Source organism: Orbicella franksi, chromosome 1 (assembly GCF_964199315.1).
Source record: "Orbicella franksi chromosome 1, jaOrbFran1.1, whole genome shotgun sequence".
Classification (NCBI taxonomy): Eukaryota; Metazoa; Cnidaria; class Anthozoa; order Scleractinia; family Merulinidae; genus Orbicella; species Orbicella franksi.
This window is the reverse complement of record NC_138145.1, coordinates 9,435,542-9,456,708: the sequence shown is the minus strand read 5'-3', so window position 1 is coordinate 9,456,708 and position 21,167 is coordinate 9,435,542. Positions and strand designations below refer to the sequence as shown.

The 21,167-nt window shown below is 38.2% G+C and overlaps 2 protein-coding genes across 2 annotated transcripts in view; one reads left to right on the top strand and one right to left on the bottom strand.

Annotated features, from left to right (window-relative positions):
* The window catches only part of LOC145488623 (complement C3-like), a 41,379-nt gene extending 32,668 nt beyond the window's left edge, over positions 1-8,711 (top strand). Inside the window, exons 36-42 of the mRNA XM_081467519.1 lie at positions 617-987; positions 2,592-2,679; positions 3,376-3,447; positions 4,763-4,868; positions 5,369-5,464; positions 6,388-6,465; positions 7,049-8,711. Of these exons, the coding sequence (XP_081323645.1) occupies positions 617-987; positions 2,592-2,679; positions 3,376-3,447; positions 4,763-4,868; positions 5,369-5,464; positions 6,388-6,465; positions 7,049-7,356 (1,119 nt within the window). The 3' untranslated portion in view covers positions 7,357-8,711. The remainder of the gene's footprint in view (positions 1-616; positions 988-2,591; positions 2,680-3,375; positions 3,448-4,762; positions 4,869-5,368; positions 5,465-6,387; positions 6,466-7,048) is intronic.
* An 883-nt stretch (positions 8,712-9,594) lies between these two features.
* Positions 9,595-20,849, bottom strand: LOC145488605 (argininosuccinate synthase-like). Its single transcript, XM_081467496.1, has 17 exons — positions 20,598-20,849; positions 20,223-20,291; positions 17,918-18,017; positions 17,016-17,104; positions 16,548-16,604; positions 15,937-16,011; positions 14,887-14,957; positions 14,578-14,608; positions 14,012-14,071; positions 13,381-13,411; positions 12,558-12,642; positions 11,725-11,789; positions 11,290-11,363; positions 11,049-11,207; positions 10,620-10,675; positions 9,948-10,013; positions 9,595-9,823 (listed from the first exon to the last, which is right to left on the bottom strand). Exons 1-17 carry the CDS (start codon positions 20,703-20,705, stop codon positions 9,760-9,762), a joined length of 1,260 nt encoding a protein of 419 aa, XP_081323622.1. The 5' UTR covers positions 20,706-20,849; the 3' UTR covers positions 9,595-9,759.
* Positions 20,850-21,167: the final 318 nt, after the last annotated feature.

Below are 21,167 nucleotides of genomic sequence, written 5' to 3'. Positions count from 1 at the left end.
TATTCCTAGCCTTTAACTCGCTGGTACCCATTTATACATTTGGGTAAGCACTGCACTTTCTACTCACAAATCTACAGCCTTATACTGCGTACTTCGTCAGCAAATGTTTTCCCAAATTCAATCACATCATCTGAAACCGTATTTATATTACTATGGCTGAGGTTGGGCGCTTTCCATTCAACCAACTGGAGCTTTCGAAACGTGGCAAATGGTACGGAAATTTCCCTCGATAATTTCCGGAGAATCCGGAAATTGTTGAATTTCCGAAATGCGAACAATTTAACCAAAATTTCCGGAAATTACGGGAGGAAAATCAAACGAAACCGAAATTGCCGGTATGAAATGTTCAAAACTTTGGGTATACATCGCGAAGTTCTCTTCTTTTCCGGAAAATCTGGTAAATACTTTTTCATTCGACACCGGTGATTCCGGGAAATGTAAACCGGTTTTGGGGGTTCATGGAAAGCGCCCCCTGTGTTTAAAAAGGTTGCGAATTTAATCATAAAAGTGAGAGTTCGTGAGCTTAAGACGTCGACTTTTTAGTGCAAAGATCTCTGCCAGGTGTTAGTTGTATACAGGAGCCGTATTGTATACCAGTTGCTGTCTTCTTTTCAAGGTGGAAGTTCGCTACAACCTTCCTTCGTCACGCGATGAAATCTGCAAGTTTGACCTGACGACGAAAGTTGTAGAAATCAAAGAAAATGAAGCCGAGAATCTGTTTGGTCCTGTGGAAGATCAAGCAGACGAGGATGAAGACAAGGATAAAGAAAACGAAGAGAATAAGGGTGACATAAAAGAATGCAAAAAGCTGAAGAACAAAAAAAAGAGAAAAGAATGTAGGAAGAAGGCAAGAGAAGCAGCTAAAGACAAAGACAAAGACAAAGACAAAGACAAAGACAAAGACAAAGGCAAAGACAAAAAGAAAAACAAGAAGCCGCCACCGAAACATCAGCCTGTCAAAAGCATCCACTTGAAAGTCTGCACAAGGTAATCGAGATTCAATTACGTTTACCTATCCTTTTTGCTTTTGTCATTTTCTAAACATATAATTGCATCATACAGCACTCTTCAATTTAGTGTAGAGGGTAGCTAGGATTTACTTTGTTTTTTTTCATTTTGCGATCAGAAATAAAATCAACCAATGGTGACTCGATCGTTTGACAATCGCGTACGTATTCCCACGCTTTGTGCTCGCTACACATATGTATTTGCTTTGGGTTTTGATTGGTTCATTGGACTATCCGTATACTTTATGACTACCCGAGTGATTACTTTGGTTTGGTTTTGGTTTTAGTTTTACGACACTCAATCGAAAACTGCTGTATTCACTTTGAATATTTAATTATACAAAGATACTCTAAGATACTCTACGACATAAACACGAGTATAAGCATAAGGGTAGTGAGGATGCCCACGACACCAGCATGGTACATAGGCTTGCGCAGAATGGATAATAGACCATTTTACCGTTGTCTGCTCAGTGACCTGGCCTTTGTATGGCAGCGAGGCTAGAGTTGACCTTGTTTTGATACAGACCTCACTGCTTTGGTTGCGTAAAACAAGTTGTTCTGATGCTAACTAGGTGCATTTACATGACAAAAGCAGCGAAGTCTGTATCAAAACAAGGTCAACTCTAGCCTCGCTGCCATACAAAGGCCAGGTCACTGAGCAGACAACTGTAAAATGGCCTATTGTCTTATTTCGGACCCGTATCCCCTCGACCTCCCCGATGCAGTAAAACGAGACGGCGGATCGACTTTTGCTTAAACTTATGCTTATGCTCATAGTAGCACGCTCTCACTTGACACAGGTTGTTTGCCATTTACCCAAAACTTCTGAAAATTTCGGTCACAATGTAAATGGTAAGACAATTTTGGACCACCGACGAGAAAATTTTCGAAATAAACGGAACGTCTTAACTTGACAGGCAGTCGAAAATTTGCAACTGAAATATCCGAGTTGGGAAATGTGCTTATCATATGCAATTCTCCACCCCCAATTTGGAATTATGATCAAGTCGAACTCGTCCTAGTATTTTTCAATAAATTTGATTTTTTAGGTAAATCGTAAATGGCGGACGGAGCTTACCTTCAGGCATTTTTGCTTACCATTTGCACAAACCGTTGACAAACCGGCTTCTCCCTGTAAGTGGTAAACAGCCTTAAGCCTAAGCACAAGAAGGACAGACTATTTTTCTGCTTGTACTTGTGTTTACGCTTGTTTTGTGTGCGTCCTTACAACCGTGTGCTTGTGCTGTGGGAGTTCTCGCATCGTTATGTCGATGCTTGGGCTTGTGGTTATGTCGTAGTAAATGACAGGACTGCTCTAAGATATCGAAAGTGCCTCCCAACTGCTGAACATTTCGTAAGGTTCAATTCTAGCGTGAAGAATGATCTCTTTTCAGTTGTTATCAGTGTACAAGTAAAACCTATCTAGCAACTCAAGAGTTGGATATCTGGGTTCAATGTAAACTAAGTGATGAATTTATGCAAAAGTGCTAAGCGCGTGTTATGATTGTTGTACGTTGTTTGTTTCCCTTTGAACCCTCAGGGAGTCGTTTTTATTGCATTAATGCATTTATTGCATTGCAGGTATAAGGAAAAAGGAAACACTGGAATGTCCATTATGGACATTGGGATTTTAACTGGATTTGCACCAGACAAGAAGTCCCTGCAAAAGGTAAGCATTTTCTTGCTGTATCTGCAACGGACCTTGACACCTTTTTCTTGATATCTGTTCCCCAAGCGACTTCTTCCTCACTGGGAACTCACGAGTACTCAATCTAACCCTAAACCGTAAATTGGTATTCCTGTGGGTTGTTTTTGTGAATGCCCTCCCCGCGCCCCAATCCACCACACAAACACACACACACACACACACACACACACACACACACACACATACACTCCCAAGGGGAACCGCCCTCTCAAGTGTACTGAGTGTGTGTAAATTCTGATGATGTATCTGTTGGCATAGTGGGAAAAGGTGTCAGGGAAATTTGCTGGGAAGTAGAAGTTGAATGCATTTCTCCTGGAAAAAAAGAATAAATACAAATTTGCCAGCGACGAGAAAAATTAAATTGAAAATGCTTATTTGTCGGTTACTATGTGTTCACGATGGTACTAGAAGAAGTATGGCAAATTGTCTCGATTTTACTGCGCTCCTGTATCTACTGAGATGTACAGTATGAATTACGCTAGTATAGACTCAACGAGTAGTTTGCCCGAACACTGACTCGAGTGGCTCTTTTCTGTAGTTATTGCAGCTGTTTGAGTTGCATTTGTTGCATTTTTGTTGTTGCTGATGTGCACCCCAATTGCTACTTGCTGTGAGGATGTAAGATGTAGTAATTTTGTTCTGTTGGTCTTTTCACAGTTGGAAGATACTTTACCCGAATTGGACAAATACGAAGTATCCGACAGATCGCTGGTTGTGTATCTTAGCGAGGTAAGATATCAGAGTTTCAGTCACATGCTGCATTTTGTTCTTTGAGAATGAAGTCTGATTCCTGGCAAAAAAGAGAAGATTGCCGGCAAACTGCGAGAATTTGAAGGAGCTCAGTCACGGTATTTTTTAATTATTTTGGTCACATACAAAATTAGTTTTAAACCGACGGAAACCAGAAAAAAAGTAGTTTACTAAGATAGAAAAGCACTGAAGAGAGAATAGTAAACCATAAAGAAATAGGGATGGTTAAGGATGGAGAAGATTAACACGGATTATAAACGAACGAACGTGAAAAATTTAGCTAAACTTTTCAAGATGCGACGTAACAAGATGTGACGTAGCTCCTTTAAGCGCTGAGGCGTTCGCAAGAGTACGGTTGGAGGTCATCACTGTGACCTCAACAGTTTATTCTGTTTCAATAAACCTACAGCCTGAAGCAAAGGAGCTAAACGGCTGTCATCGTTACCTGACAGCTGGTTCTTAACTTAACTTTTCTTCAGCATGGAGCAGCAAGTGGTATTGTTACACCCCTCCCCCCGGATCGGCTGCTTGTTACATCACGGCCGCGTTATCCCCAATTAGTTAGTCGGTTTCCTTGGCAATTTCATTTGCGAGTATTTGATTAATCTCCTGGCCCCTGTTGTTCGCCGGGTGGATAGCGCCATATCCACCGGATAAATCGCTATCCAGTCGATAAGTGTCGACAAAACAAACCACGCTATCCACTGGATAGTGATTTATCCGGTGGAGAGCGTTATCCACCTTTCGAACAACCCGGACCTGGTGGATAGATGAACTGTTAGTAAAAAGCAAAGTGTTTTGCCCATGAAAGTATACAACGCAAATACTAAATTGGTTCGAACCCGACGCTCTTAAACTGGTGCACGAATTCATGAAGGACTTTAGGTTAAGATGTCTCGTAAGTATCGTTCGAATACAAGAAATTTGTAACTATATAATGCTTAGGATGCATCTTAACTTTATAGAGCTTCATAAATTCAGCCCCTGGGCTCCAACAGCCTGATCATATAGTAGGCAACTGCGAATCTCACATGTTTACAGGAGGAGGATCGATAATTTCCAGGACAATGGAATTTGCACGTTACAATGAAAATTCGCGAAACATAATATCACAGATATCTCGTGTTCATAAATAATCTTATTCACTGCGAATTCCCCTCCAATAATTACCATGCGATGTCCTGAAGAAACGAATTTTCAGAGAGAACACTTTTTAACGCAAGCAACCCTGTAGTGTGTGATAGTCAACAGTGCAAGTGTCAATTCATACGTTCTGTGCATTATTTCGTTTCAGATCCCCAGTGACCGTGATCTCTGTGTAGATGTCCAGTTTGACCGAGAATATTACGTGGGCGTGGTACAGGCGGTGCCGGTCAATGTATACGACTACTACGAACCAGGTACGCCTAGATGAAATAAAATGAATCTTAAGCGAGAAAAACGAGGTCGTGTAACAAATGAGCTTTGTAACTACGGCTGCAAGTAGTAGACTAGTAAAATGATTACAACCCGAAACAAAAGTCTTTTATGTTAACGGTGGCGAAGGCGAGGAAGTCTTATAATCAGTGGTAGACCCGAGATAAATCTGATTGGCCAAGCTAAGAGAGCAACGAAGTCATTGTCATTGGCAAGTGAATGCGGCTGATTTCACTGCCATGCAATGATGTCCCTTGAAAACGTAGCAAGCGAAGTTAAACAGGAACATGCTCAAATAACCATAAAATGCCAAATGAAACAGCTGTTAAAGATGACAGTGTCTACTACTTGGGCAATATCAATAGCATTATTTTCTACGTACTGTCACAGTAGAATAATTACACGGACTTATTGTTGTAGTGTATTTTACTTACTTGAAACGTTGATAGTACAATTAATTCTTATTTTCCCATTTGTCGCTCAGATCAGTCCTGTAGTAAATTTTATGGACCCGACAAGTTCAGCCCATTGAAGTTGGGAGTTTGCGATATTGGAAGCAAATCGTGCAGATGTTCTCAAGGTATCTATGAATAATTGATTTCCGGAATTGCTTATGGGAAAGAATTTGTCTTGCTGAAGAAAACATTTTTCCAACAGATCAATTGCGGCAGGAATTTTGAAAGCTGATGTTTAGAGCAGTGGATCCTCGTCTTTGCGTCACGTCAGCTTCTCAAACTCGCTATTGCTGTTAATTTGTCTTTATATAGAGCGGTTTTCAATTGAGTGTCGAAAAGTAATTGGTTTTGGATTTACTACGCTCGACGATTGGCTAAAAAACTCGCGCCACTTTTTCACCCAATCAGAAGTAAAACCAAAACCAATCGTGACTACCTTGCAAACGTTTTCCCGCGCTTTGCGTCAGCTACATGTAATTGCTTCGAATTTTGATTGGTTCATCGTATTGTCTGTGTCCTTTATGATTGGCTAGAGTGATTACTTTGGTTTTGTACGACGCTCAGTTGAAAACCGCTCTAAAACTCCAAGTTTATTATTAACTGAGCGTTTTACTTCTCAGCATTAAAGAGTGTAAGATTGACGTTATTAGCAACGGCAAAAAATTCCTCTGATTTGTTTTCTTTTACCACTCTAATTCTTAAATTAATCAACACAATATAGAACGGAAAATTCTTATTCACAGCAAATACAAAATACTTTCACTTAAGTGTACGAAAGGCTAAAGACAAACGGCAAATGTTTATTTTTTTGCCGTCTGCTGTTTACTGTAAACGTCATTTTTGACCTCTCCGTAATGTTCTAACTTTTTGCAAGGGGTGACTTGTAAGTCAGGCTTATTGCAACTTAGCCGTATGAGGATAGTACGCTTCACCCCCCCCCCCTCCCTTTGCTTCTAATCGCTCAACGAAGTTAATCAACTCGGTGTCAAGCCAATCAAGTTGTTTCATTTAATGTAATCTATCTATTTTTTTTTTTATCTTGTTTCAGATCAGTGTGCGCAACAAGACCCTCCTATTGGTAATTTGGACAAGCTTATTGACTTAGCTTGTGATGATTACGAATACGGTAAGTCGTCTGTCCATATTTAAAGAATACTTATATATTGACTCGCCTAGTCATTTTTTCCGATTTTATCCCTGGCGGTACTCTCATGTGAAAAGGTCGGGGATGCTCGTCGCAACATTTCAATTAAACCCCTAAAGGAGACCAACTTGGGCGCGTCCGAGCTTTATTTAGCCCCCAAAACGTATCTCTTTAAAATGGGCATGACAGAGTTTGTTCTTTCTTTTTTCGAGTGCAGTACAACCCTAAAATACCTAGTCCGCCAAAATTAGTAACGTTTCGTCCTTAACACCCCGAGTGAGATCACAATTCGTGATATACACCCTAAAGCGAGACGACGGCGAGTATTGATCCGCGACCTTTTCAAATGGCAGCATGCAAGAGGAACACATATGAATGGTTTTGCACGGAAGACCCGTTTAGACACAGACGCAAAGACAATCTACAATTCTGCATCGGAATCAGAGTCTTCATTACCTTTACTAAAGTTAGGACTGAGGAACTGTTCTCTGAGAGGGAAAGAAAATGATGCATCAAAAATAATGCTTCACTGTTTTAAAAATATATTCCACTTTTTTATTAACAGTTATAAAAGGTAAAGTCTTGCTGATCGACGAGGACAACGCCGTGCTCAACTACGTGGTTGAGGTGCAGGAAATCATCAAGCAGGGCAACAAAAACTTAGCGAATAAACAAAGAATCCAGTTCACAAAGCGAGGATCCTGTCAAAGTCCAGATCTCAAAGAACTTGAAGAGTACTTGTTCATGGGGCTGGATAAGACAGGCAAATACGAGCTGGACCAGAATTCGTTTGTTAAACTGTGGCCAACGAAGCAGCGCGACAACAAAGATAAATCCATATTGGATCAATTTGCGGACCAGTTTGCGTGTTGAAGAGCTGTTACGTCAAAGGACAATGCTAACTTTTTCGATTTCTTTATATTAATGATTTACTGAGCTCAAAAGACTGCTTAAAATTGCTGTTAATGGTAGCTGCTGTGAGAGGCGTGAACATTAGAGCAGGAGATTTTCAATATTTTGTATTAACCAGTACCGCAAACGCCTGAAAGTGCATTTAGCTTTAAAGGAATACATTCCAGCAGACTAGATTATGATTGCCCAAGATAAAAAGTTAGCGATGCTGCTTGAAAATACTTAGAAATCCTTCAAAAGGTTCAATTACTCCCGGCTTCAGTTTAGAAAAGCTTTGTACCATGATCGATAAATAGTGTGTTAATAACGTCATGTTTTGTTGCGGAGGAATGCATACTAAGCACGTAGAAGTAGGTTATTTGCTAAATGAAATAAACACATCAAATGTCAACGAGTTCTATGTGGCTTTCTTTAATCAGAAACAATTGCCCGACATAGTTTGTTTTTTCCAATCTTATATCGTCCAATCATACAAGTTTGCCTTCAGCATTAGACACCTTAAGATAGCCCGGTTCCAGGTACGGGTACGGGTAGGATTACCCGTACCCGTACTCGGTTACACGGGAAACCAATCAAACTTAAGGTACACCGGTGACAACCGGGTGCGATCTGGGCAAAGCCTCGTTTTCTTCTATCAAAACGTTTTAATCAAGAAGTATCCTTTCAAGTCAACATAGAGTATGTAAGTTGAACTTAGGTCTTTTTCATCGTGGTTCATGACCTTACTTCTATCAAAACGTTTTAATCAAGAAGTATCCTCTCAAGTCAACATAAAGTATGTAATTTGAATTTAGGTTTTTTTCATCGTGGTTCATGACCTTACTTCTATCAAAACGTTTTAATCAAGAAGTATCCTCTCAAGTCAACATAAAGTATGTAATTTGAATTTAGGTTTTTTTCATCGTAGTTCATGACCTGTTGTGTATTAAATCTATTTTAAATGTGTCTCAACTAAACTTTCGCGAAGAGACTACACCTCAGTCAACGCGTGTTTTGGAAAGCAGCACGACCTTTTGACAGGCAAAAATTTCTCCACATTTGTGCCTCAACGAAACTTTTTCGTAATCCCAAAACGCTTCAAATTTGAAAAACAAGTGTTTATACAAGAATCTGGAAGATAAAGATAAAGACCATAAAAACTTACCCGTTTCTCCATTTTTACTGGGCGCGAACTTACGTGTAGACCACTGATTACCCCGGGAAAACGTGTAGCTCTTACGGGAAGGACGCGATCACGTGATCATTTAATGAATTCAAAATGGCGCTAGCCGTACCCGTGCGTGAAAATCGGGGTATCTAAAGGTAATTCCTCTGAAATAAAAGTGACATTAGATTTTTGTTCAAACTTTGTCCACTAAATATTTGTCACATGATAACTTCACTTTTGAAATAAAAAAGGGGGGTGCCCATGCTCATTAAGGAACAGTGAGGCATTGAAAATGCCCCATTTTGGCATTATTTAATGCTTATGATAAGAACGCATTCCCAGTAATTGTAAAATCTTTGTGAACCCAGACTCATAAGAACACGCATTAAACTACAGCCAATACATTGTGTCGGACACAAATAAACATTTTAAGTTTGATTCAGGCAGAAAGCTAAATCCTTGATTAAAAATTTGAACCATATTTCTTGACGTGGTTACCGACTGCAAAATAGAAAAGACCACAGTATATCTGCTATTTTTCTTATTTATTCAATTTTCAGCGATAGAAATTAGATCAGTCTTTTCTCACGCAAAGCTTATGATTAGTTGATTACAATGAATGGAAAAAAAAAATTGGGGTGCCCGTGCTCGTTGGTGAGCTAGAGCCATTTTTCAACTGACATAGCTCAATATCAAGGCAAATCTGTCATGTTTTCAATATGCGCGTGCACGAGCGCGCGCTAATGACGCCATAAATTATGCGCAGTAAGGATGCGCAATGCAAATGTGAGGAATGACCTTAAGGTGTCTATTATCACGTAACGGCTGCCTCGTAACCTCCCTACCAACATCCGCGGGCTTTATTGATTTCCGACCACCGTGACAGCTTCAGAGAGGCGCTTATAGTGGAAGAAGGGCTTGTTACAAAAGGGCAAAACAACTGATGTTCAACTCTTAGACGTTTTATTGGATTTGTGACGTTTTTCCTCACAGCCCGCTCAGTACGGACACCCAGTTAACCCGGACACTTGATTAAAGAAAACACGACTGTAAATGGTATTAAAACTATATTTTCATTTTCATTTTCCTGAATCAGTTCTACAAGAACTTACAGTTCACACAATGACATTGTTATAAATTTTACGTTAGTGCTCTCGCGCAATTTCAGTTGAATACTCCGTAGACTGATTCACGTCATAAACTCGCACATGACACGTTTAGGAGCCATTTACTTCACCCGCTTTGTCCAGTGCCTTTCGCAGTCGGCTGTGTTCACGCAACCTGTAAAACAAACACATCCAAATCCTAATTAGTCATTTATAAATATCTTCATTCTACTTTTTACTCATATCGTCTGTCATACTAGGTATTAAACCGCAAATATGCCACTACGATTCTTGCTTACCTCAAAGCGTTGATTCTAATGAAGCCAGCCGCATCTTGTGGGTTATAGCCAGTAATGCTGTCCATGCTGTTTATAAACAGACACAAGTTAGGGATGTAAATTCTCCTTTCTCACTTCCATACAAAGATTCCGACCTTACGTTTCAAGACTTGTGGTCTCATATCAGGACAATATTCAAACATTTGACGATTTTGTAAAATCTTATCTCTTGTCTGCTTGACCATGACATTACACTCTTGCCAGACAAGAAGGCCACTTATGAACAGAGAAAAGTCCATTTCGTTTTTTGAGGGATCTGTTTATTGAAAAACTCAGTTTGACAAAGGCAGCATTTGTTTCTGAAGAGTTAAAAGTGAAGAGGGCATTTACCACACCAATTTGTTTCTAGAAGAGTACGAGGAAAATGGGGCATTTATGTTACAATCTGTTTTCAACGCCGTACATAGGCGAACAAAATGAATTCAAGAAGAATTTGTTCACGGGCTTACATCTTGCAAAGAGATACATTCCACTCGAATGCTGAAAATTACTGAATACTGAGTTTTTTCGCCTTCGGCTTACATTTCTGAGAGTTGCTTCCTTTTCCGACCAACTTTCATGCTTTCGAATTTTTTAGACGTAATTATGCATTAACACAACGAAGTAAAGGCCAGAAACAAACGCATTTGTTACCTGACTAATTCCTCGTTGTAGAGAGATGCCTTGGATTCGCGGCTTGTGATGTAAACCTACAGAAAAAAAGAAAACAAAAGAAAGTTCACGCACAAAAGAACTGTGGTTACTATTGCGTGTTGGCTTAGGTTTGTCTTTTCTAAGCTCTTAGATTGCTTTTAAAACTAGTGCAAGGCTTTTTCCGCTACTGGTTTTCCCGCGCTTGCCTCGAGTCAAATGTTTTCCCCTTTTGCCATTAGTAGAGTGTTTTCACGCGCCTGCCCGAGGTCACTTTTTTCCCGCCCTTGGACCACTGGTTACGCCTTTTACGCCCTTGCCACTGGTTAACTGTTTTCCCAGGCCAATAACAGATACATGTAAATAAGGGTAACTGAGAGAGCTAGGGTAGGCGAGATTGGCTTATCAACTAGCATAAATAATTGAACATACGTTGCCCTTGAAGAGGTTAAACGTCACTTTTCCTTCCACGTTGTCCTGGCTCTTGTCCAAACAGAACCGCACATACTCTCCCTCAGGACTGTACCAGTATCCGCAGTACAGCTGATCAGAAAACTTTTCGGCCAGCATCTGCTTGATTTTCCGCATTTCCTAACACGAAGAGAAGAGAAACGTTCGACTTTTTGCTCTCACACAACTTTCTTCGCGTTTATCTTTCGTTCTGTGAACATACCCTGTCCATTGTAAACGTCTCGATATCCAAGTGCGCAGCTCGTAAAATCGTCCCACCTGGGCATTCGTAGATTCCTTAAAAAAATGATAAGATGGAAAAGAATGTGAGAAAATTCGTCTGCCGAGCTGCGCGTGGGCGACTTATAGGGCGATATCAAGAGGGGCGCGCGCGAGGAAAGAAACGCGCGAGGCGAATAGATTCCTCTCGCTTGCTTCTGCAACTCTTTTGGACATGTGCTGTGCCGCAATTCGAATTCTAACCTTAAAAAATGTATGTTAAGATAAAGAAACATTACCAATAGAACCTTTACTTACAGCCAAAACACCGATAAGTATCATAAGTCTCGGGAGGTTGAAAGTGTAAATGATGCCACAAGATTTACGAGCACGTTTTCCTGTTACCAAAACGACTGAAACATAACGCAAAAGCACGCACCTCTGGATTTCATTCCAATAAATCTGTTTTCAACAATATCAATTCTTCCCACACCATGGCGACCACTGATGAAATAAAAAACGCCAAGTGTCAGTAACTACAGTTTCACATCACTGTTTCATTTTCTATAGTTATGTTTGCCTCATTTAATAGTAATAATAAAATATCTATCGCCTCTTCAACCCATTGACACAAGGAGCTTTTTGGCAAAACGCATTTTTTTTGGACATTTTGGACATTTTCAGCCTGGATATGGGCCAAAATCGTATCTATCTACTGCAGTTATTGACCTTCTTCTGGTCTTGCTTCCAGTTCAAGAATTTCCGAGAAAGCATCATCGAGGCGGGAAATTCGTACCTCGGAGTAGCCAAGTGTGGTTGACATCGAGGAAATTTTGTTCCGAGTTTTCACTCAAATTTCTGAGTATTTTCGTGTATATTTCAGGCTCAATTGACGCACTCAGTCTAATCTGGGTATCATTGGAAAGATCTTTTCCCGCTGCAGAACTTGACTATAAGTGAAAGTAAGAAACTACATCGTCTTTGCAAACGCTAAGGTTACGATCGTATAAAGTGAAAGTATTACATGAATGAGAGAAAAAATGTGATTGTTCAAATGCAGTAAATTCTTTTTTATCACATGATTTTACTACTAAATGGTGGGAAAAGAAACTATTGTTGCAGGCGGAAGTTGACGACCAAAATCCCCTTTTCTAATTTATTCTTTTAGATGTAATACTTAAATGAACTTGAATGCACAAGAAGCATCTGAAAAACCACATCACGTTTCTTCTCAAACTGGTATTTTTTTAAACCACGCCTTGCTCTACTGACCCCATTTTGTTCAGGTACAGGTAAATATCCAGGGGCTTGTCATGGACAGTGCCATCTTTGAGATTCTGCACTCTGATGGGGACACCTGAGGGAGTCAAATGTGAAGATTAATGATTTACACAGTAACAATTAAAAATTGATACAAGATGGAGAATCTTTCCGAAACAAATCCACGGCAGGCATGCGGTCATAGAAACCTACAAGTTATGGCTTTTTAGAGTCGAGTGTGTATAAACAGCAACCATTTCAAAAGCTGAAACTTGTTCAGTTTAATTCGATATCTAACCAACCACCAAGATGAATGACTGTTTTGATTTTAATAGAAAAGTTTTTATTAGAACTCTCTGAATGAGTATTAAATAGTTTCTTGATACTTGCTAAATGATGCAGAAGATTTCTTCTGAATCAGTCTCTCCCTGTCTTAGTCAGCTTACGCTAGTCCGGTCCCTGACCTTTTCCTTCTTTCTTTTATACAGTGGGACCAGTTTAACACAGCCAGGAGAAGACAGTTACACTGGACACACTCCTCTCCCATCTGAGTTTCACCCCTTCATAGGGCCGGGAAGGGAGAGTTCAGGGTAGGCAAGTACGACACACAGGGGAAGGGAATGAAAACGCACGTAACCCAATAAATTAGTCTCCAATTTTTCTTTGGTTGAAGATAATGCTTTGCATTCATAGCAAAACTCTGGAAATACAAAACCAAGGCAGCATGTAAACCATTCATTACTGAGTTACATGTCATAGTCAAACAAAAACTACCCTGACTAATACAAAGCAAAGAGGAGGACATTGTTAGCGTAATTCTAAGCTTAATTATTACCTTTCTTAAATTCAAGCTCAAGCTGCTCTGGCTAAGAAACAAAGAGACAAGAAAAGTCAAAACAAATAATAAATTGTAATAGTGCTGTTTATAAAAGTATCAAATTATAAATTCCTTAACTGTCTGATTGTATGTATGAAAACAACTGAACCACAGTCATTCTTACGAAGAAACAGTTTTCACACCTTTCTCCCTTTATAATTAAGGGGTATCGAATGGTCCCATTCAATTTAATAGTGCTTGGAAAATTTGGTCTTTGCTCGAATTGCTTGCAAAAATAAGATGAGCGCTAGCCTGCTCACGCTCACAAAATTTTTGCAACCGCTCATATGCTCGGATTCTCGTTAAAATGACACTGGAAATGTCCTTCTCCTGTAGTGGAAGGATAATTTGAAAATTAGCATTTAACGCTAGCATTTAACACATCATCATCATCAGTTTAATGTTAGGTACACATATCACGAATATATTATAATTATGTAGTTATGATACATTGTAACTATTAATGTTAATCCTAAGATCATCAAGCTATAATTTTTGAATGAGAGAGCCAAAATAGCTACTTCTCCTACATGTACCTAACCCTATGATCACTTGAAGATCTACAAGATGAAAATTAACACAAGCTAACCTCGTCAGGAGCAGATTTAGGATCAGTTGTCATTAAGCACAGATCATCTGGTGCCATGGTCTGCAATTAGACAGGAGCCAGCAAATATCCAGTTTAATAGCATGTAAGAAAAGTGGTAAATACAACTGAAATTTTGTGACATATTTCCCAACAAAATGATAATATTGATGCCAGCACTTGGAAGTGGGTAAAAAAGTAATACTGGGTTAAAACCAAACCCTCAAAACATCCAACATCTCAGAAAGTAATCCAAAAAATCATCAAAAACCTGTATAAAGGGATATTATCATTTGCGTGTACTTTAAATCTATAAATGAAACTACTATGATTTTAATCAAAAACAGAAATAAGGCCCATGAGATGTGCTTTTTGTCAAACCCCCAAAAAGTGCTTACCAAGACATTTCACCCCAAAAAGTCAAGTGCTACAAAATTTTTAGGGGAGACACACCTCTCCATATCCCCGGTCAAGCAAATAAATACAGTACTCAAAAAAGTATTAAAATATGCATATTTCTGAAAAATGTCTCTCAGTAATGATTACTGCAACTTCAAAATCATACTGACCTTTGGATTTTCCAGAATGCCACCTTCATAACTATAAGTCAAAAATAATTAGAGTTATAGTAAGTCATAAATTTATATTTATAACTTTAAAACAGTATCTGATGGCGGGGGAACTTATAAGTGGCAGTTTACAGTATGTCATATTTGGATAACTGAAACTGGGAATAAAAAAAAAATGGCAATAAGATTGGGATTTGGACAAAAATAGGCTGGGAAAAGGGATTTAACACCCTCCCTCCCCCCCAAACCCCTTTCTCTCCACCCCATTCACGATCCTCATGACTAAAAACGGTGGCCAAATTATCCCACCTGATGTGCATCAAGTTAGCATCCATGCTCCAGGGCTTCTTTGGAGTAACTGGTAGTGGTATGCCCTTTTGCTGTTGAAAAAATAATAAATGATTATTATCCAGCCGTTGCCTTGAGAATATCCCAGGTGTAGAAAAAGGTACAAGTTTAAATGAGCTAGCTATGAGTAAAAAGCCTCGTGCATTTTGGGTGGTACATAAACAAGATTACAAACAATGACCATGTGGTATTGATCAGCAGAGCACAGTTTAGAGTAAGTTCTTGAAATTATAATTTAGTTTGTGACAAGCATTCGTTCTATTTGTTAACTGAATTACAGCAGTAAAAATTAATCTAATCTTGCAAGGGTTGGGTCCCATTTAACAAATTTCCCACAAAATGTTATTAGCAAGTCATTTGCTAAGAAAAAAAAAATATTATTATGATATATAATGCAATGTGTAAAGAGACTACCCAGATCTTAATTTACATGAAAAATTATACAGTTCTGTACATGCAGTTAGCCCACACATCAGTTACATGTACTGTAGCTTCCATATGCACTGAACCCTACTAAAATACACATTGATCAACAATACGATCGCGCAAGACAAAATAAACCATTACAACAAATCACAACAAATTACATCATTAAAAAACTGTTACAATCAATCATTTGCATGTTAAGATTAAAATTCATCTCAAGATATTAGTTAACTGAATTTTGTGTCACCCCTCTCAGCATGTGCATACTGTCAACTAAATTCTTAACATGTTAATTATGGCATAATTGGTAAAAATATCTATTGTGCAGTTCCAGGAAATATCCACACCCTCCCTCCTGGAGTTTTCATTGACCTTCCTTTGGAGTTCAAATGCCAAAACTTTTAAAGGAAAGTGTGAAGCTAAACCAGAATTTCCAGAGGGGTGGGGGATTATACCAAAAAACCTTCCATGGGAGGGATATATATACTAGCTAGATTAACACATGAAAAAAAAAAAACAATTAACCATTGCAACAATGAAAAAAGCTCATTATTAGCCTTGCTAGGTGAAGATTAACTAACTTACTTCAGCATATTCAAACAAGTCTGCTCTCCCCTTGAATCTGTTGTAAAATTCTGGCAGTCTCCATGGTGTGATAACCTTAAAATGAGAAAATCAACAAATTGAATGATTCATTCAACTGGAGTTAATTACATTATTTTGCCTCTAAATTTATTAATTAAAGCAATCTTGGCTAAAAGAACAATTAATTGCTCCTACTTTCAAAACTACAGATCTAAGGGAGTAAAGAGGTCAACTTTTAATTTTGAAGTTCCAACTGAAGATTTTTTATCTTCAGTACTCTAATTACTGTTTCGTTGTTTAATAGTCTCATTAATATCATCACAAAGAGTCCAGGGCTTTTACATGTCGGCATTTTCCCCTTTTTAAAAATGTTCAAAAAGTAGCTTAACACATGTGTCAACATATAATTATAAAACACTATTCAAGTCAAAGAGAACCATTAAACTTGGCAACCTGTAAAGAAACCAGACAACTATACTATGGTGATCATGTTATCACAATATATAGTAAGTGTTAGAATTAGGCTTCTGAAAAAAAAAATTAGTTAAGGTTGGGAACGGGAACTGCACAATGCAAATTGCTTTATAACAGATGCACTCATCATCACTTACCTGGACACCTGGATACAGGGCATAGTAAGTCATCTCAAAACGCACTTGATCATTACCCTGTGGAAATAATTCACATTATTGTTAATAATTAAAAAAATTATTAGGAAAGTGCCACTGAGTATTACATGTTCTTATTATATGGCTAATGTGTTTGCAGTGTATACAACGTGTGCTCTGTTTGGCTAATTCAAGGGCATTATTCTCCCATAATGCGTCACAATACAACATTTTGACATTACACTTAAGAAATGATCAAGACAACAATCTGACGCAAAATGGTAAAAATGTTTGCAAAGGGGGCAAAATTGGTGCTTCTGGCTCTAAATCACTGTTCTTAAGGCTGTTTGATCGTGGTGTGATACTCAAAAGGAATTTGTACACTGTCTAAATTCTGTTGAGGCCAGTATTTGTGTATGACGTCTGGTAAAAAGGTTGTCACAAATTAGGAGAACACTGCTTTTTTTTTACCTTTCCTGTGGCACCATGGGATACATATCCCGCACCTTCTTGCAGAGCAATCTGGATTTGACCGCGAGCTATACAAGGTCTAGCAATGGCTAAAAAAACAATAACAAATGAATGATTATTGAGAGAACTAATATTGGTTTACTGTCATGTATTAATTTATTTTTTTGTAAGACAAGTTGTTCTTTGATTTTGGTTTAAATTGAAAATATCCAGTAACGTATGTGTAAAGGTTTTCTAAAGAATTATTTTTTAATGAAAAAGTACTTGGAACTAAAATTTGTTATTGTTTTCTATGAGCAGTATTGGTTAAGGCAAGTATTTTTTTTAACAGGTATATTGGAACAGGCAAATGATAACAGGTATTTTTTTCATATGATATATAATAGCATGCAAATAATGTGTTTACCTTTAGCACTGATTGCTAACCATAAAGAGGCTTAAACTTGAGTGTTATAATCTGGAGCGCTCATCAGGCTGTGTCCCAGTTACTTGGCTTACAGAAACCTCTAAGTAATGATGATGGTTCACTAGCATGATGCTATTCCCAAATGTGATTACATGTTACCCATTACCTACTACTCAGTATCTGTGTAACCTGATTATCTGTTTCTGTAAAACAAACCTGCCACTATAGTTTTGGTTCTGCTCTGTTGACAATCCAATCAAAGAAAGCCTAGGCTCATACATGTACATGTAGTTTCATGCATTATTTTGAAGATAGCTGCTATTAATTAATAATTATTATTTACTTTTTTGTACTAACCATTTTTATCTTTTGAAATAATAAATGTGAAGAAGAAATAGAATTCTTTAAACATGTGAACGAGAACTTTCTTGCATTATCATAATTTTTATTACTAGTTAATAACAAAAAAAATTGTTTTTAATCATATAATTCTCACATGTTCCCAATAAATAGCGATCTTCATAAATTGCATTTGCTTGCACAGCTGGGAAGATGAAATCCTTGACAAACTCCTCCTTCAAATCCTCAATAAACACCTGTTATGTTAAAAGAAACAATATGACTTACAGTGTTTTTACAGCAGCATTTAAAAGCAGAGAAAGATTTAAGTATAACATTATTAAAACACAAATAATATTATATATTAACTAAATCCACACCAGACAAACAAATTGCTACATGTTCATAATTTGCTTCTGCTCAGTAAGAGAAGAGAGGGAACCTCTGCTTGCAACTACTTTCAAGATCGTTTGATCAGCCACCATCCACAACCAGTGACTAACAAATTTAAAATCCTGGTTTTGACAAGTTTTAACTGCTTTATAACGGTATACATGACAGATCGATATAAGATTCAAAACAATGTCCGTTTAAGAGACTGTTTGTTCTATGAATAACTGCCAATCTTTGATCTTTTACTGTGTTCACAGTTCCAGAAAACTATTGCTGTACATTAGTTCACCTAACAAGCTATTCATTGTCAAAGGAGCACGTCAATATAAGTAGGCAGGTTATTGGGCTTAAGTTTTCGATTATTCCTAAACAGTTTGTTTCAGTTTGGGAAGCATGCCCTGGACAGCATGGTTTTGAAGCCAATTTTACTGTAATCGGTCTGCTTCTTTGTCCCTAAGTGCTCTATGAAATTTCTGCAGTTTCTCTAAATAAACAGTGAAAAGATGGAATTTAAGCAATTTGCTGAAAAATAACTACAAATTGTGTTCAAACATTTTGCATGGCAAACCATGACACATAGGACATGCTGTTGTAGTTCGCGTATGCACAATAGGAAATTGAGTGATTGCAAGCATAGGTTCCCTCTCAACTCTCACTAAGCAGAAAGAGAAGGGAATCTCTGTCTCACAGAGTGTATAATTTGGAACATTGGTGGATATTTTTAATCATACATATTACTTTTAGTAAAAACAACATCTGGCCATACAATGCTTGCCCTCTGGCAAACATTTTCTCTGTAAAAATTGGCAAGTTTGGGGTGTCATATTTTCACGAGTTTGCAAAGGATTCACATGAAACTTTGAATCTATACTAATTAAATTCAGTATGTTTGAATGAAGAAATCATAAAAGTGCAGAAAGGTCCATTAGATATAGCTCCTTTCCCGTTTCTAGGAGCCCAAGTCTAAGCAAAAGAGTCTTAAAATAGTCTGGCCGGAAAACCTAATTTATTCTCAAAAAAGACAGTGCTTACCGATGAAAAAAACAATTTTGTACAAACTGTACAAATTTAAGCTTAAAGCATGGGTCGCACTAGAGTGAATTTTATTTTTTGGTCAGTCCAAAAGACCCAAAAATATTGGCACGGACCAATTTTTTTTGGGTTCGTTTTCTGGTTGCACATGAAGCCACATGACAAGGCTTAATTCTTGTGTAAACACTGATAAAACGCTTTTGTAAACAATGACGCTTTCCCGTAAAGGCATACTGTCCAGCAATTTTCTTAAATAAACACGCAGTTGAAATGTTTAATGAATTTTTGTTTTCTTTGGGCGATTTTGGAAAAATCTGCCTGCCCCACCCATACACTACGGTGTCTTTGATCTTTTTGGTCGACTGACAAAGTTTTCCAAATTTTGCTCATAGGGGTCGCATTAGGAAAAGGTCGAATTTTGGCCCAATTTTTGGTAAAACAAACAGAATTCGCTCTAGTGCGACCCATGCCTTACTTACGACTACTATTTTCATTTTTAATTCCTTGTGATTAAATATAGTACATTTTGTAATATTTTCATAAGAGGATTTTAACATATTGGAGACTAAAAGGTCAATATTTACAAACAAAACATGAATATCACTTATAATAAATATCATCTGCCGAGAACTATGGTTTCAATGTTTACACAAGATGAGACTGGTGTGGTATAGGCACTCACATGTAGTACCTGGCAAATAAGATAAATAAATCTTTGTTAATCTTCATAACTAGAAGACAGGAAAATCCTATGCAAATTTAAAATGATGGTTGCAGTGGGTTGTGTGCTGGTGCTTATAAGTAGAAACCAATTGAAAGATCCTTGATTTTAGCCATAAATACTACAAGGTCTGAACGAAGATACGGGAAAGCAATATTTACACCATCAGCCCTGGTCTCTTTCTCTGGTAATGTCTAGAGATCTTTTTTCTTTAACTAGCTTTATAAGCTTCAGGTATTTTTGAAATCTTTGTTTTTACAGCTTAAACGCTTATGTACACCATTAATACGTGGCAATTTATAACAAGCCGTGTAACCTTTTTCGCGCCCAATTTTATCGCTTTTTGTCTCGCTTCCTCGAAATCTTCATCTTGTCCTACATCTGCCTGAAAAAGTAAAATAGGTCGAACACTGTGAATACTAGAGCGCGTGATCATGACCTTGAATCCAAAGAGGGCGTTCTTGAGTGATTGATTCGTGAGCGGCGAAAACTTCCCGGAGCTCACAGCTGTCTCAGTTCGATACCGATGAGTCATCAACGCCAAATGAACAAGTTCATGAAATATAGATTTCTGTATTTTTACATTTCAGGGGAAAGCTAGACCCTGGATACGACGATCAAAGTCGAATTCGCGAAGCTTTTGAAAATTGTCACCTTGGTCACGAAAACTTATCACGCTATTTCAACTCACCATGAACGCAATAACGTCATATCCTTGTTCTTGGAGCCAAAGCAAGATACAAGATGTATCAAGGCCCCCGCTGTAGGCTAAAACCACGGTCTTCTTGTCTGCAGACATTTTCACTTCACCCTTTCCACTTCGATCGACAGTACGATATATGGTGAAATGTATTCCTCGTGGCTTGTTCGAGTTTTTATTGGTTAGCTTAAGAAGGAACGCTTCTGATTGGCTGGTGGCACTTTGGTGTTTCAGCTGAACTGGAAGCAGCGACTTTGGCGCGAAAATGATTTGTTCCGGTTCCGAGGTCTTCCGAGAAAGGTTGAATTACCCTGAAAGATTTGTTCATGGCATGAAATACTTTATTAACCCTTTCATGCACTAGGAATTTTTTTCTCAGGACGTGTGTATGTACGATATACGGGATACTTTTTTCAAAATCAACCCCCTCCACCCCCTCCCCTCAAATGGTCCACCCCTTACGACAGCTATTTCACTCCTCATTTCCTGGTATTTCTCCGTTGAGGTCATCAGTCAAGGAATGAATTTATTCCCTGTACAATAAGGTTGTTCGAAATCAAC

Excerpts from the sequence above, each read along its gene's own strand:
- LOC145488605 (XM_081467496.1), bottom strand. The coding sequence starts at position 20,705 with ATGTCTGCAGACAAGAAGACCGTGGTTTTAGCCTACAGCGGGGGCCTT. Across the intron at positions 16,605-17,015 it reads CCCATGGTGCCACAGGAAAG|GGTAATGATCAAGTGCGTTT; the intron begins GTAAAAAAAAAG and ends TTATTTCCACAG. Across the intron at positions 11,790-12,557 it reads CTGTACCTGAACAAAATGGG|TGGTCGCCATGGTGTGGGAA; the intron begins GTCAGTAGAGCA and ends TTATTTCATCAG.